The 17211-nt window shown below is 47.0% G+C and overlaps 1 protein-coding gene across 1 annotated transcript; it reads right to left on the bottom strand.

Annotated features, from left to right (window-relative positions):
• Nucleotides 1-14526: 14526 nt before the first annotated feature.
• On the bottom strand, nt 14527-15997 carry LOC124674691 (peroxidase 2-like). Its single transcript, XM_047210740.1, has 2 exons — nt 15776-15997; nt 14527-15345 (listed from the first exon to the last, which is right to left on the bottom strand). The coding sequence occupies exons 1-2, from the start codon at nt 15995-15997 to the stop codon at nt 14527-14529; spliced, it is 1041 nt and encodes a 346-aa protein (XP_047066696.1).
• Between the last annotated feature and the right edge of the window lie 1214 nt (nt 15998-17211).

Raw genomic sequence — 17211 nt, 5'->3', positions numbered from 1 at the left:
CTCCTCTTGAATCCGACAAAGACGACGGCGTGGTGCTCGGTGGCGGTGTAGAAGTTCGGCGGAGCTTCGCTAAGCAAACCGGGCAATATGAAGTGGAGGAGCAAAGCTAGGGTTTGGGAGGGGTGGCCGGCCACTCAAGGGGGGCGGCCAAGCTATGGTCTTAGGGGTGGCCGGCCCCCTCCCTTGGCCCCTCATTATATAGGTGGATCCCAAGTGTTGGTGTCCAAGTCTTCGAATAAGACCCGAAACCAAAACCTTCCATAGGAGGGGGCAAACCTAGCCCAACTAGGACTCCCACCCAAAGGTGGGATTCCCACCTCCCATGTGGGGTGGCCGGCCCCCTATGGTGGAGTCCACTTGGGACTCCACCCCCACTAGGGCTGGCCGGCCATGGAGGTGGAGTCCCTTGTGGACTCCACCTTCCTTGGTGGTTTCTTCCGGACTTTTCTAGAACCTTCTAGAACCTTCCATAGAACCTTCCGCGACATTTTATTCATATAAAATGACATCCTATATATGAATCTTATTCTCCGACTCATTCCGGAACTCCTCGTGATGTCCGGGATCACATCCGGGACTCCGAACAAATATTCCAACTTCATTCCATATTCAAGAACTACCATTTCAACATCCAACTTTAAGTGTGTCACCCTACGGTTCGAGAACTATGCGGACATGGTTGAGTACTTACTCCGACCAATAACCAATAGCGGGATCTCGGAGATCCATAATGGCTCCCACATATTCAACGATGACTTTAGTGATCGAATGAACCATTCACAAACATTACCAATTCCCTTTGTCTCGCGATATTTTACTTGTCCGAGGTTTGATCTTCGGTATCACTCTATACCTTGTTCAACCTCGTCTCCCGACAAGTACTCTTTACTCGTACCGTGGTATGTGGTCTCTTATGAACTCATTCATATGCTTGCAAGACATTAGACAACATTCCACCGAGAGGGCCCAGAGTATATCTATCCGTCATCGGGATGGACAAATCCCACCGTTGATCCATATGCCTCAACTCATACTTTCCGGATACTTAATCCCACCTTTATAACCACCCATTTACGCAGTGGTGTTTGGTGTAATCAAAGTACCTTTCCGGTATAAGTGATTTACATGATCTCATGGTCATAAGGACTAGGTAACTATGTATTGAAAGCTTATAGCAAATAACTTAATGACGAGATCTTATGCTACGCTTAAATGGGTGTGCCCATTACATCATTCATATAATGATATAACCTTGTTATTAATAACATCCAATGTTCATGATTATGAAACTAATCATCCATTAATCAACAAGCTAGTTTAAGAGGCATACTAGGGACTTCTTGTTGTCTACATATCACACATGTACTAATGTTTCTGCTAATACAATTATAGCATGACATATAAACATTTATCATAAACATAGAGATATAAATAATAACTACTTTTATTATTGCCTCTAGGGCATATCTCCTTCAGACTTCCCAAAACTCCAAAGGGAAATGACTCCATATGGGTAGTGGTGGATCGTCTATCCAAGGTTGCTCATTTTCTTCCTGTTCGGGAAAGTATTCGTGCTAGTCAACTAGCAGATCTCTATATATCCCGGATAGTCTCTCTTCACGGTGTTCCGAAGAAGATCATCTCTCGATCGTGGAAGCTTGTTTACCTCGAAGTTCGGGAAAGCCTTCAAAACTCCATGGGGACAAATCTTTCCTTCAAGCACGGCCTATCATCCCCAAACCGGTGGTCAAACCGAAAGGGTGAATCAAATCCTTGAAGACATGCTCGAGCCTCGTGTTATATCCTTCGGCAAGAATTGGGAAAAGTGCCTTCCATTTGCTGAATTCTCCTATAACAACGAGCTTCCAATCTAGCCTGGGCATGGCGCCTTTTGAAGCTCTTTATGGACGGAAATGTCGAACCCCTCGAATTGATCGAAAACCGGTGAAAGACAGTTCTTTGGACCGGACATGATCAAGGAAGCTGAAGATCAAGTTGGCATTATCCGAGAACGTTTGAAAGCTGCTCAGTCTCGTCAAAAGAGCAATTATGATCGTCATCATCAAGAAGTTCGCTATGAAGTTGGCGAGCAAGCTTATCTTCGAGTCACTCCTTTAAGAGGTGTCCATCGATTCGGTATAAAAGGAAAACTAGCTCCTCGCTATGTTGGTCCTTTCCGCATCCTTGCAAAACGAGGTACACTTGCCTACAAGTTGGAACTCCCTCCAACTTTTCTCGAAGTTCATGACGTCTTCCATGTCTCCCAACTCAAACGTTGCTTCAAAGATCCCATCCGTGGTATTGATCACGAAACACTTGATCTCCAAGAGGATCTGACCTATCGAGAGTATCCTATCCGTATCCTTGATGAAGCTGAGCGTAAAACTCGGCGTCAAACCATCAAATTCCTGAAAGTTCAATGGTCTCATCACTCTGAGTCAGAAGCAACCTGGGAACGAGAGGATCGTCTCCGATCTGAGTACCCTGCCTTCTTTTCTAAAACTTAGGAATCTCGGGGACGAGATTCTTGTAAGGGGGGTAGAGTTGTAACAGACCAACTTTGTTAATCAATAATGTTGTTAGTTGATCATAAGCATGGCATGCATTTGCATTTAATTTGAGAAACTTTGCACTAAAATGTTATGAAACAATGTTGCAAATGGTTGTAGTTTTGTGTTAAGAAAATTTTGTGCAAAACCCCTTGAAAAATTTGGGTCAAAATACCCCAAATTTCCATAAAAACCAGCCTGTTTTTCTTTTCCCGGAGAAAACCCTAAAGACTAGGGGGGTTTTCATAAAATTCCCCCCCTTGTCTTCTACCTCCAGGCAGCCAGGCTGCTGCCTGTCGACGCCAAGGCCGTCGATCCCGCCGGCGGCCTGGATCCTCCCCGCCGCCCCCGAGCGCCTACAAAGCTCCGCGCCGCCGCCGTGGACAACCCTAGCACGCCCCATTTCTTCCCCCTCCTCTTCTCTGTGCCACGGGCCGAAACCCTAGCCCCGCAGACCTCACCGTCGCCGCCGTTCTGCGCCTCCCCGTGCTCGGCCGACACCGCCAGAAGCTCCGCCGTGTCGCCGCCGACCTCCTCCACCAAGCAGCGCTCGCCGGGGAGCCCCCTACCGCGCCAATCGAGCGACCTCTGCCGCGCCGGCCACCGCCTCTCGCCGGCGACTCCGGCCTCCCTCGCCTCGCCGTCAACCTCCACGTGCTCGCGGTGAGCTGCCGATGCTCGTGGTGCCCTTCCCCTCCCCGATTGCTTCCTCCACCGGCCCCCGCACCGTGCACTCGCCCCGCCGCCGTCGGACATGGTCGCCGACCATGCTCCGGCGACCCAAAACGGGCGGCGCCACCACCATTTGGCTCGCCACGTCGAGCTGAGTCGGATGCCCCCACGCACGTGCCCAATTTCGGCCTCAATCGGCCGATTGCTGCTCGACCTGAGAGCTCAAGGTCGTGCTGACGTCAGCATGACGTCAGCATGACGCAATAAAGCTTTTTCTTATTTCTGTTATTTTTCAGTAATTGATAAATAATTCATATTAAATCATAAAAATATAAAATTATATATCATTTCGATCAGAAAAACATTTCCTATTCGTTTATACATGTCTCATACATGTTTGAAACAATTAAATGTGAAGCTTATTAGAGAACCCTAATACACCCCTCTCATATGGCGGTGTCCGATGTCGGCACCCCTTTAATTTGACGATGCACCTAGGGTTTACCGAATTCCTTTAACCTGACATATCATTCATATTGTATGCGCATTGCATTATGCCATGTCGTGAATGTTTGTTTCCCTTTCCGGTATTTGGTTCTTCGCGATAGGATCTGAGCCGGAGACCGACGTCCACACTACCGAAGAACAGTACTCATCCGCTGAGGGACAAGGCAAGCCCTAACCTGGTTCATCTATGATTTTGAAATACTTTTATCTGTGGTTCCTACATATCGCATACGATTCAACTGTCTTTTATCGATAGATAGAGTTACCCTATCTGTTGCATGTCCGACCTTTGTAGCCTCGATACCCTGATCCACTGCTCCTAGCATAACTAGGTTTGGCATGTGTGCGTCGCGAGAGCCTTTATCTCTTATGCTTAGCCATGCTTAGTTTGTTACGCTACTACTCCGGTCTTCGATTTGGAGCCTCACAATGAAATGAATCTAGCATGACGGGTTGACGTGGTAAGTATAGAGATGATGATAAACATGATTAAAGGCTCGGACGAGAGGCCACATTGGGATGTGGTGGGTTGTTTCGTTTCTGCCGACCCTAGGAACCGAGTTCTCGCCTCTTGAACCAAGATCGAGCGTACAACCACACGAGGCCCTATTATGGTACCCTCTCGACTCACTAACTTGCCTAGTAGATTCCATGAGTCACATAGTTTGCGCGTTACCTGGTCATATGCATTGCATTTTGCTTGGGGGTTAAAGGTACATAACAGAGCGGGTAAGCGTGGTCGTGGTGGCCGGGGGTTGCGGCCTCTGCGGGAAACCCACCTCGGCTACACATCGTTAAGGACCGACTTCGGGACTTGACCCGTTACGGCGGAACAATCCTTAGCGCGTGACTCATGGTCTCGGCGACGAGCAAGGTAAAGGTCGTGGTCGACCACCCTCGCCGGCTCTCCAAGGAAGAGAGCTAATATATATTGGCATTAAGAGTCGGTTGGCGCGTGTGGGTAAAGTTGTGCACCCCTGCAGGGTTATGAATCTTTTCGAAAAGCCGTGTCCACGGTTATGGACGACTTGGGAACGGACGTGGAGATCATAGAGAACATGAATCTAATCGTAAAACGTGGCAACCAATGTGTGTTTACGGATACCTTCTTCGGGTGTTGAGGGGGTAATCCGAGGATAGTGGTTCGAGATGATGAAGATTGGTGGATACAAGATGATGATCAATAGAGATAGAGATGTCGCTCTCTTATCCCCTTTTAAAGGTTCTGAGTAGTCGAACTTCTCTTCTCTCTTATCTTACAAAGGAAAAGCTGGCTTTACGCAAAGAAGATCTACCGAGAAAGCCCGCATACCCGCTTTGCTAAAAGGTTGTACTAAGTCTTGCTGAGTCCCTGTACTCAGCTTTGCATGCTTTTGTTTCGGATGAAGTCGCTACAGCCGAAGGTGGTTTCTACGTTAACATCGATGGTTAGTTTGGAGTTCCCGGGCAGCAGCCTCGCGACTTATGGGCTGGGACGTCGCTTTATGTTATGGCTTCTTAAGCCCTTTGCTATCTTGTTATTTAGAATAACATAATTTGCTTCCGTTGCTTGTTGAATGTTGGGTCAGTGACCTCTGCGTGTAATAATTTGGATCTTACTCTGCTAAGAGTTGTAATATATGCTTTTGAGTCGTAGAGTCACTGTTGTGTTACCGATTCTCTCACTGTAGTCTTCCGAGCTCGAGATTAGGCTTATGTCAGATGAAGATCTGGTATTTGTCTAACCTTGATCCCGGGGGTGCCACACGGACCGCGCTGACTGTGGCATGGCGAGCTGGGAAGTAGCTTCCTGGCTGGGTATGTGCCACCGACCTGCGGGTCCGGAAGGGGTGTTGGGCCACATGTCTGGGAATTCCTAGCAGCCGTAATACAAGTCGGGAGGCGCAGTTGGAACCGCTTCCTTTCTTTTCGACGGAACTACTTTCGGCACACTAGAGAATCGATCCTTCGGAGGAGACTTCTTCTCTGTGTCAAGCTGGAGAATTAGCCGCCGCGCGCGCGTCCTTCTTATCTTTATGTAACCTGTCTGGCTCTTTTCCCGGCTGACGACAGATGCGATGAACGGTGGCCACCGACCGAAAACAACGCGCAGCTAAACTCGATTTGTTTTTCTGTCGTTTGGCGCACGTGTTGCCTATACAAAGGTGGCATCACATCTTGTTTAGGACATGGTGAGGCCGAGCGAATCCATTCTTTAGGGTAATGATGCATGCATGTGGGTCAATATTAGGGTACCCTCTACTCTCTTTAGTCTACAAAATAAACTAACTTGTTGGATGACCTCATCATAGTTAGTTTGTTTTTTGCACCAAACTAGAGGTACCCTAATAGTGATCCATTTGCATCTCTACTTCACAGGCCACTTTTCATTCTTCGCTTCATCGGGCATGGGAGCAAAGAATTGCGTGCTCCGCGACGGTGTATCCTCATCCTATCGTGCTCTCCCCGGCCAACTACTGAACACAACACGTCAGAGGCTCGCTGGTGCACGCGAATGCATGGCGAAGCTCGCATCAAATAGCTCGACTCGGTGAAAGTTTGCCATTTTACAAAGAAAAATAGTTCTATTCGGTGTCTAGTGCACCCCCTTAGCCTCAAATAGATCTGCCACTCCTCGATTTGGTTGCTTTTTTTTTTTTTGGTGCACGCGTATCAGCCGGAAACCATACACGCACAGAAGCTGTGTCGCTCTTTTTTTTTTTGGGTACACGGAAGAAACCATTGGCGGATGAGTATCCATCTCTTTATAATATTGTTAATCATAAGAATATCACTGTACACACTGTTCTAGCATCAAACCCTCTAAATATAGGATTTAGACGAACTTTGAATGAAAATAAATGGGATCTTTTACATAGAGTCATATTGGTTCAGCTAGACCCTCCTAGCTAGTCTTAATTTGTTACTGTTCTTTGGACTATGTTTTTTGATCTTTGAACCCTTTTGTGTGGTTTTGTAATGAATTCGTGTGCGGCTGTGTGCATCTCAGTTATGCAGATGCCGGGTCTATTGCGCAAGTAATAAAATACCCATTTTCGAAAAAATATTGGTTCAGCTAACTGATACCGAGGATTCTTTCAAATGGGGCCTGACTGCTTCTGGTGTATTCTCTATTAAATCTATGTATATTGATTTGTTGAATGATCATACTGTCTTCCTTAAGAAATGTATTTGGAAGATGAAAGTTTCACTAAAAATTAAGATTTTCATGTGGTTTCGATATAAGAAAGTGATTCTAATAAAAGCTAACTTGGCTAAACTTAATTGGCAAGGTTGTGTTAAATGTTGTTTTTTGATCAAGATGAGACAATACAACATCTGTTTATAGCATGTCCTTTTACTAAGATGATTATGAGGATTGTTTAAATGGATTTTAATATACCCCCACCTTCGAATATTACGAATATGTTGGGCAATAGGTTAAATAGGGTCGCGAAAAAATACAAAGACCACATTAGATTTGGTGTGTGTCCTTTGCTTTGGGCGGATTGGAATGTGCCCAACGATTGAATTTTAACAAAAAAAAAGCTTTCTATCATTTTTGAAGGTTATCCCCTTGGTTACTCATTCGATCCATATGTGGTCCTATATCCAACCGCAGAAGGACCGCCAAGCTTTGGATACTGGGTGCAACCAACTAGCAACGGTAGCATGGGATTTCTACGCTGGACATGTGCTGCAAAACGTTGCACGTTAATCTTTTTTAGATGGTTGTGATCCATGATCTGTAATAGTTAGAATGCTGATACTTGTAATACTAGTTGGATTTTTAATAAAAGCATCCGTATGTATCACTTGATGCAGAGGCTGGGATCGGACGCCCAATTTCAAAGAAAGCAAAAAAAACGGAATACTCCATCACAACCTCAATGACAAAAACTGATAAATTAGCTAAGTTATCATGCTCACTGTAGCATCCAAGGGCCTGCCGCCGCGCACCACTTCCTAGTGAATTTTTTTTTAATTCATCATTATATAAGATCAGCAAGCCCGCCTCATTAAAAACCTTCCAGTCCCCTTCGATATCCTGATAAGAAAAAGTGTGTGTCAACAAACTTGCTGCCTGGAGTTTTACAGAATCGATACATCATCAGCTAGGAGGCCCTTAATGTAGTCAGGGGGTTCATCAATCCATACAATAGTCTGAGAACCCTCCGAACTGCTAGCTAACAAATCGGCTACTCTATTTGCTTCTCTAGGACAATGAGAGAACACAACTTCAGTGAAATTACGACTAAGGAAAGAGCACTCCTCATAAATCGCCGCAGCAGGGCCCAGCGAATTTCCTCCGTTCTTCATCACGTCGATCACCTCCATACAATCAGATTCTACCTCGAGCCTAGAACACCCAAGATTGCCCGCCAGAATAAGACCATCCTTAAGGGCACGAGCCTCTGCCGACGCCACATCCGATATGAAAGGGATGACACATGTACTAGCACCCACAAAAAGTCCTCGGTGATCCTGATGATTGCTCCAGAAGAACCCGATCCTGCATCAACACTGAAACCAGCATCCACATTCAGTTTTAGAAAATCTTCTCGAGGCTTTGTCCATCCACGTCTGAGTATTCCCCCTGTAATGTTCTTCACTTTTGAATAATTCAGCGCCAAAGTAGAAATTGCTTGGGCCGTTCTAGGAGGAGCTTGGACCGCCTCCCCGTGCGTTGCTTGCCGTCTTTCCCACCATATATACCAGATCGCCGTTGTAACCAAATCATTTCTGTCCACCTTAGGAAGGAAAGGAGCCTTTACTGATGTATCACGCAGTAAGGTTTCAAGAATTGCCCCTCCATTGGCTTCCAGCGTGCATATTTCTGCTAAAGTATCATGCAGCCAAGGAAAAAAATAGCGCGCTATGACAAAATAGTGTGGGTCTAAAAATACGCTATTAGCATGCTATAGCGTGCTATTAACGCGAATAGCGCGCTATAGCACCAAAATAGCGTTGCGTCAGCTCTCCAGATATACTATCTCCATCTCCATCTCCACTACTTATAAAGGCAAGAAGTTTGTTGGAAAACTAAATCTTGGCCGTTCAGATGCGTTCATCTAGCGACGCAAATTCATTTGTTCTCCCCCTCACCTCTCACACCACCCTTCCCCCCTCCCTAAAATCACGCATCTACTAGGTAACTTCCTTCGAAACTCCAGATCCCCACCCGCACGCACTAATTTCACGGACGGGAATCGCGTTATGACATAATTAATGCCGCTAAATCCTCTTTTCTTCCTGATTTGTCGCCCTCACACCCATATGGGGAGCTCCTTCTTTATGATTGGTGAGTAGCCGAGTAGACAAACTCAATCAATACTTCGATGGCGATCTGCGGGCGCTGGAGGGGATGGATCATCAACACCGGTGGAGAGCGCATATGGCGGCGAGGAGGCGGAAGGAGGGATGCCTGGCTGCGGCTGTTGGCGCGTGCCCCGGCGAGGGTGTCACCTTGGGGGCCTCATCGCGCTCACAACCGGAAGTCCGAGCATGTCGTGATCTACGACTGCCAGCTCGCCGTGCACGACGCCTCAGCCGCTTTTCGGCCTCTGTCGCCGTCCTTGCTGTTCCAGCCTCCAACGCAGCCCGCATCGGCTCTAGCGCTGCCACGCTCGACGTCGTTGCCTCTGTTGTCCGACACTTCATCTTCCAGGTGAAGCCCTACGCCCATCACGTTTCACTTATTATAGGTTTCTGCTCTTCTTCGACATGTATGACACCAGAATTTTGCAGGGTTCTAACAAAGAGATTTCTGAATTCCTCCCTAGATCAAACGATTCTACCGAAGTTCTGCAGATGGCGTCCCACTCGCCTTGATGGTACACTTCCACTGTTTTCCGGCTGTGATATGTGAGTTATACCATTTATCAAACATATATTTACTTTCTGATATCTTCCTAAAACACTTGTGTGCCCCCACATCTTTCTAAATCACTTTTGCATGCAGCACAACAGCCAACCAACTTATGTTTATACAGACCAGGTTCAGGAAATTATGCCGGTGCGATTATCCTGCACACTGATGCATTTGGGTATATTTTATTATCCCTGAAAAGTACCAAAGTTTGTCTTGCCGTTGTTTATTTCGCTCTTATCTCTGAGATGCTAGACAAAAAAATCTTCTAGGAAGTGAGTGCATTCTTCACGGTCTGAATGATCACTTTTCTATACTAACATCAGTGTATTATTTCGAAGTGTCGAAATATTTAGATGGTAGTTTTTTTTATTGTACAGACACAAATATTTAATCCTTGAGCCATGCATATGGAACTAAGAAAGGTTGCAAGAGAGATTTGTTGTTTTTCTTCCATGCAAGTTTTTTTGCATTATTCATCTTAAAATTATGTTATTCACTCTAAATATTCCAAGAAATCAATTCTATGTTTGAATGAGATTGTATGGTGATTGATATGAAAATGGTCTACACCTGGTTGCATCTTTGTTCAAATAAAGACTTTGTAATCATGTTGGGATACACACTTGAACACTTCGTTGATAATATTAGTTTCTGTGCATTCTTCAATTAAACAAGATACATGATTCGTTTCAAACTTATAACAGTGCATATAACTTCGGTAGCGGTGAGAGGCTCTGCGAGGATGTTATATGTTGGTGGTACCTTAGAGCTCTAGATTTAGCTTGATTGTATATCCCAAAGCCTAGCAGTGCTTGAAGGAAACATAGGAGAAGCAAAGGGACATGACAAGCTTCATCATTAGATCCATATGTTAAAGTACAACTATTGCTCCTAACTTGCATAGATACTGCGAAAACATGAAATGCATATGGTGTCTATGTGCAAGGAATAACAAGAACATCATTCAGCACGATCACTGGGCTTAAATCTAAGATAGTACTTTCATAACTATCCATATAATGTCATGTGCATGATTACTGTCTTTTGCCCTCTGCCAAATGTATGATATATGTGCTCCATTTTACAATACGAAATAATTTAAAATCTACAACTTTCTAAACTTTCAGCTATGGGCTCAAATGGCCTTATGGTGACCGTCAACCAGCGTCTGATGGTAATGAAAACAGAGTATGATGATGATACTTGGAACACTTGAACTTCTATATAGGAACCGCATAGCCTCATTGTCTCTTATGTTTTCATATTGAAATCCTGAGCTGAACCTATAATACATGCTGTGCTTTCTTTTTTGGTAAATGCTCTACAACTTTTTTTCTGATGTTTGCTCCTTTTTGTTTTTCTGATTATCACGGTAAAGGTGTCAGTATTGCACAGCTCAAGCCTCTACCAAATATTCTAACAATTTACATTGTTAAGCTGTTGATGATTAGAATTTTTGCTAACTTTTTGTTGTCATATGCACATCTAGGTGAACTAGCAAGAATATTTTATCTTGCTTCTACAACCTACTGTACTTGGAACATATTACCGCAATGCATGATCTGTCAGCTTACTTGGTGATTTGTTTGGTCTGTTAGAATAATTATGCATAGAACCATTGTTGTAGTCTATTGTAATTGTTTTCAAAATTATACTACCTTACAGTACGTGATCGTGTAGTTTTTTTTTTGAAGCTTTCACCGGGGGGGAGAGGATCCCCACCTGAATATATTGCATCAAGAACTGTTTTGTAGGTTACAGAGGGAGAGGTAGTCACGCCACACGTCGGCGTGTACTCAATTCCGCTTTCTTGAAGCGGTGGGACCATAGAGTGAGGTCTGAAATAATGTTGCTAAGTGCCGTCGCCGCTGATTGATCAACCGCTCTGAATACTTTGGCGTTTCTGGCATCCCAAATCTTCCATAGTATAATGAGGGCGACGGAGTTCCATATCGAGGAGGGAAGGTTGTTGGGTAGCGGCAAAGACCATATGTCCGAGAATGTGTTGGCATTTGGTGTAATGGCCAGGCGCCTCCAAATCGCTGCCGATGCTCGGACAGTGGAAGAACAGGTGAGAGCGATCCACGACTGGTGCTTGGCATCTTGGGCAATCTTGCGATGTGATGATCGTGTAGTTTAGATTTTCCCATATTTACTTGAGACTTTGTATGGTCACTGCAAGCAGAGATATTTGTTTGATTTCTTTCTCGGGAACTCCTGCCGATACTCTTAGGTCTGTTTTGGCTGCTTGCTGAACATATTTCCAAACAATTTGTAAGAACTGGAATCTCCAAGATTTGTGTTCACCAATAAAGAGAAAATGGCGAGCCGGCAGAGAATCAGGAAGCGCTATACACAGATTGAGTGAGTGTTCCTATACCAATGTATTCACGTTTTGAATTTATTTTCTAAAATGGGTACAAGGGATTTTGGCCCATTTTTCTTTCCGAGTCCTACATGTCAGTGGAATGGTTATGGAATATCTATTTATGTTCTCATATTTCTAACGTATCTCCAATTACATCGTTAATTCAATATGTGCTATTGATACTTATAATAAGTGTTGTCTTGGGATTAGACGTTGGTATATATTTGTTGTCTTCATATTAGACGTTGGACAACACATTATCCCCCTTGTAATTATCCATGGTTTCACATTGCGATGAGGTGATAAATTTATTTCCAAACATGCATTACACGTGAGTAAGCCTATAATGTTGTGCTAGAGTGCTTAGACTAATTATAATGTGAGTTAGTCTAGACGTGCATTGCACGTGCACGCTTACTAGTAGCATGCTATTAGCGTTGGAACAGCGCGCTATTTTTTTTCCATGCATGCAGCCCGAGAATTCTCCATATTTCCTGGTGAATATTTAGACTGCTGCTCCTTGAAATTTTTACGCTAGAGTCGTTGAGGCGTGTGTAGATGTTGCAAACAAGGACCCACCGATGTTGACGCTATTTGATACTACCATCGGTAATATGTTGCCAGGGCTGTAACTTTACTATATCGATATATCAAGAGTTCGATACATATATAGCAAATCAAGAGATCTGGAAAACACAAGAAATGGGAATCAAAAGAATGAATTGAAAAAAATCATAATTATAGAATTGTACACACACCAAGTGGTTATTCTTTGGATATCCACACATGCATTAGGGCATCTCCAGCGGGCCAACCCATTTCGGACGTCCGAAATGTCCGTTTGCGGTGGACCGCGGACACCATGTGGTCCAGGGCGACCGTTTGCGTCGGGGTACCTCCAGCGGTGCGGACGTATTTTTTTTAGCGGGGACAGCGTCAAGCTCGCTAATGGCGTTTTACGTCCCATCAAGGACTGCCGCCGCCGATTAAATGTTTCCGCGCGACGACCATCGTTCCCGCGCATGCCCAATACATTGGCAAGTTTCGCCGGTGTTTCGCGCGCGCGGGAAATGACCTACGCGCCAACACTGTTTCCCGTCCCGCTGTGGCTATATATGGTGGACACTGGAGGGGGCGACGGGCACACCTCAAGCTAAACTTTACCATCCATCCATGGCCGGGTAGAACCTTAGTTGGGAGCACGTTGTTCAGATGTGCCGCCACCTCCACCCGGAGGAGGATGTAGTCGCCGCCGGCGTTGAGGCCCATCAGCTAGACCTGGAGGCGGCCGCGGCAGAGGCGGAGATTGCGGAGGCGGTGGCGGAGGCGGCAGAGCGCGTCGAAGGGTGCCTCGGGGCGACCAGGGCGGAGATCGCCAACGCCATAGCCGAGCTCAGCGACGCCAGGGCGGAGCTCGCGGAGGCGTGGGCGGCGATAGCGGCCCCTCCGGCGGCCCCACCAGCGGACGCCGTCATCCACGACATCGCGGACGACGACGCCCCCGTTCCCGGCCGCTTCGACTGCGCCGGCGACCAGCTCGTTCTGCTCGTGTCCTTCGAGACCCTCGCTGGGGACGCCCAGCGCCGCTAGCGCGGTTGGCGGAGGAGGAAACCAACAGCTATGCGATCGCCATGGCTGGGGGGTACTGTGCTCCGACCTGGACTCGCTCCAGCGGAGGGGCCCTTCTCCCGCGCGGGTCGAGCAGGAGAACCGGGAGCTGGCGGTCGCCATCGCCGCCAGAGATGAAGCGGTGGCGGAGGCGGCTAGGGACAGGGCCCCGCTTCGTCGCCCAGCTGGCGGGGTTGCAGGCGGCAGCCTAGGTGAAGTAGGAGGAGGCGGCGGCGGCGGAGGAGGTGGCGGCCCTGGCGACGGAGGCGGAGGCCAACTCTATGGCCAGGACAGTCCTGTGGGACACCTCACTGGCCGAGGCCCTCGAACGCCGCAGGCGGCAGGACGAGATGTCCGTTCGCCGCCGTGCGCAGCATGAGTTGTGACATGGGTTGCTACTGAATTTTTTTAAGTTGCAAATGAGTTTGCAACTAAGAAAAAAGAATTGGACCATTGGTTTGTCGGGTGATTCGAATCATGAGTAACAACTCCTTGGACCGTTAGATTGCTTTGTGGTTCGTACTACTAGTGATTCCTCACGTCGGTTGTAATTGCAATATTGATCACATCACCTGACCGAGAATTAGCACTAAGAATGAGTCGGCTTTATTGTAGGAGTAATGCTAGACTTACGGGATTATTCTACGGGATTGTGCTTACGAACTGACGTGGAGAGCAGCCACAGGTAGGGAATTCCTGAAATCACGATGTGTGAAGGAAAACAACCAACCCATTAACCCCACGTCCTCCCGTAAGGTTTTTCCGTAACACACACCCAGTAGGTCTAGCATTTTTGTTATTGTAGTGATAAATTAAGAAATATATAACAGATCAAGAGATCTGGAAAACACAACAAATATGAATCAAAAGAATGGATTGAACAACAAAACAACAAGATTATTGAACTCCACAGTCCACACACACACACGCCCAATGGTTCTTCCTTGGATCTCCATGCATTCATGCACGATTTAGTGCAGGGGGTGGCTGACGATGTTGCACTTCTTCCTGATCCCGCCCTTGCTCCCGGCCGGCATGGACAACTTGCTGAGCTTGATCATGGATTCACCAAAATCGTCGTTCCAGAGTGTGGCATTGTCAGCGTACTCATGGACATGGCCCCGCGCCTCCTTGTGCGTCATCAACACCCAGTCGGAGTTGAAGCTGACGATCCTAGCGAGGTTGTTGTGGTAGTAGGAATTGTCGAACAAGTCCCTGATCTTGCGCACCCGGCTCTTGAACCCTGGCATGAAAGTGGCGACAGTGTTGTAGTCCTCGTCGCGGACGTTGTTGACCACGAGCGGGTTGGCGCTCTGGCCGCACTTGTAGTTGAGCAGGTTGCGGTAGGCCGGGGTGATCTGGTCCGCAGGTGCGGTGAGACGGCCTTTGAAGGACGAGCAGTGTGCCATGCCAATGGAGTGAGCGCCGGAGAGGATGACGAGCTCCTCAACGTCGAAATTCTTGCGGGCGAAGTTCTCGATGAGCTGCTGGGCAGTGAAGGTGGAATCCGGGAGCTCCGCCTGTGCCTCGTAGGCCGAGGAGACGAGGCCGTCGAGGCGGCCGGCGGGGACGTCGTAGTTGATGTGACCCTTGCTGAGAATTTTGGTGGCGTCACGGGCAGCGTAGACAAGTATGTCGGAGCAGGACACCACGCCGGGGCACCTCTTCTCGATGTCTGCCTTGATCATCTCAAGGATGTCGAAGGCAGCGAGCCCGATGTTCGCCGGCGCTTCCTTCTCAGGGTGAGGGTTTTGGGCCGACTTGTCAAGGAGGACAGAGCCATCGCACCCCTGTATGAATTGTCGACTTCATGTCATTAGTTGTTATCATTAGCTTGACACCTGGACCACGTATGGAACTCCACATTTCGCGATTAGTTTTTTCACAGGTGTGCGCGCGGCTCATCCATTTGTAGGATTCCATATTTATATACTAATAAACAATGAAATCAAAAGGTACATTTGGTTTCATTTTTTCTATTAACACAGAATGTTAAAATGCAAAGCTTCACTATGGATACATTCCTAGAGAATGGAAACTTTGGGTCCTGAGATCCTGATATGAATGCATAAAATAACATGCAAATTCAACAAAATTCACTATTACCAAATCCTAAGAACTCTATCGGTTCATGAATGTAGGGAAAATACTTCAGTATGCTTTGCGAGTGACTTAATCGCTGGAAAAAAAGAGCACAAGAAAAAGAACCAGTGGACATACCCTAACGAAGCAGTCGTGGAATACGAGCCGGACAAGGGCGGGGCCGACACGGGGGTTCTTTTTGATAGCCCGGATGATGTGTCCTTTGACAACGTTCTCCACGCCCCTGCATTTCTTGTTGTAGTAGCCGAGCTCGAGCCCGCTAGCCTCTGCGGATGGTGCGGTGAGCAGCGCAGCCTGGATGGTAACCAGGGCACACAGGAGAACCACCGAGAGCTTCATGTCTCGTGGACAGCGCCGGAGGAGCTAGCTAGTGGGAGAGACAAGCTGGCCTTGATTGGTTTTGCTCCTCTTGGATGTGATGATGTTGTTGGGCTGAAGATTAGAGCGGGTTATATAGTGCCGAATTTCTGGTGGTGTTTTGACGGTTCTTGATCTCTAGTTTTATCCAAGGAAGGTTTCATATGATCCATTGCTCCGATAATGAGATACCAACGAGAACATGCGAGCGACTTGGAGAATTTGACCCAGTGTTCCATGGCATAATACAGTGTACAGGCTATTGCTGATCTGGTTATAAACGTTGACATTGTTATTATAGTATCAATTATGTTATATGCGTACACCAAAGTGCACCGCAAACTATGATTGTCTACAACAATCCAATTATGAACCTCGCCTTCTCACGCTCCATTCTATTTCAAGCATCGTCCCTACTACTGTTTCAACATGAACTGATGCCCGTAAACAAATGGGTAAGTTAGTCGCTGATCACAAGCAACAGCTCGCAGAGAGGCAGACACGGCAGAAACGGCAATGCAGCGGCGGAGATCCGTGGACGAAACAACCGGTTTGACGAATGAACGAGCAAACAAATGAAAGCACGTACGGAACAACCACCAGCAGCCCGTTCTCTTCGGACGCGTTTGGTAGGCTGAACCGATTTTGGAAACCTAAGGTAGGCTCTGTAGACCCTTGCAAACGAATGTTGGTTATATTTTACGAGTCGTTTGGTCAAGGGCGGAGGCAGGATTGAACCTCAACAGGAGCCAGCCACTAGTGGAAAACGGGGCAATAGGCCCGGTCCATTTGGGCCTTTAGACCCGGTTCCCGAACCGGGACCAACTAGGCGGGACTAAAGGGGGTACCCTTTAGTCCCGGTTCAAAGTTAAACCGGGCCTAAAGGCCTCAACACGTGGTGCGACCAGGGAGCTCGCGCTGGAAGGGCTTTGGTCCCGGTTCGTGGCACTGAACCGGGCCTATGTTTCTCTGCCGCGGCGAGAGAATTGCTATTTCTCTGCCGCGGCACAGATTTGGGCTGTACCAGCGTCTACGCCGCGCGAGAAACGATCTGTTTCCTTGCCGCGGCAGAGTTTCGAGCAATGCATATATATATCATTCAAGAAACCACAAAAAATCGTCATGAATATATATAGACATCGTCAACAGTAGACGACATAGTCAACACGGTACACGTAATGCATGCATATTTACAA

This window comes from Lolium rigidum, chromosome 1 (assembly GCF_022539505.1).
Source record: "Lolium rigidum isolate FL_2022 chromosome 1, APGP_CSIRO_Lrig_0.1, whole genome shotgun sequence".
NCBI lineage: Eukaryota > Viridiplantae > Streptophyta > Magnoliopsida > Poales > Poaceae > Lolium > Lolium rigidum.
The sequence above is the reverse complement of the archived record's forward strand: the minus strand, read 5'-3'. Positions and strand labels throughout refer to the sequence as shown.

Excerpts from the sequence above, each read along its gene's own strand:
- LOC124674691 (XM_047210740.1), bottom strand. The coding sequence starts at position 15,997 with ATGAAGCTCTCGGTGGTTCTCCTGTGTGCCCTGGTTACCATCCAGGCT. Across the intron at positions 15,346-15,775 it reads TCCACGACTGCTTCGTTAGG|GGGTGCGATGGCTCTGTCCT; the intron begins GTATGTCCACTG and ends CAATTCATACAG.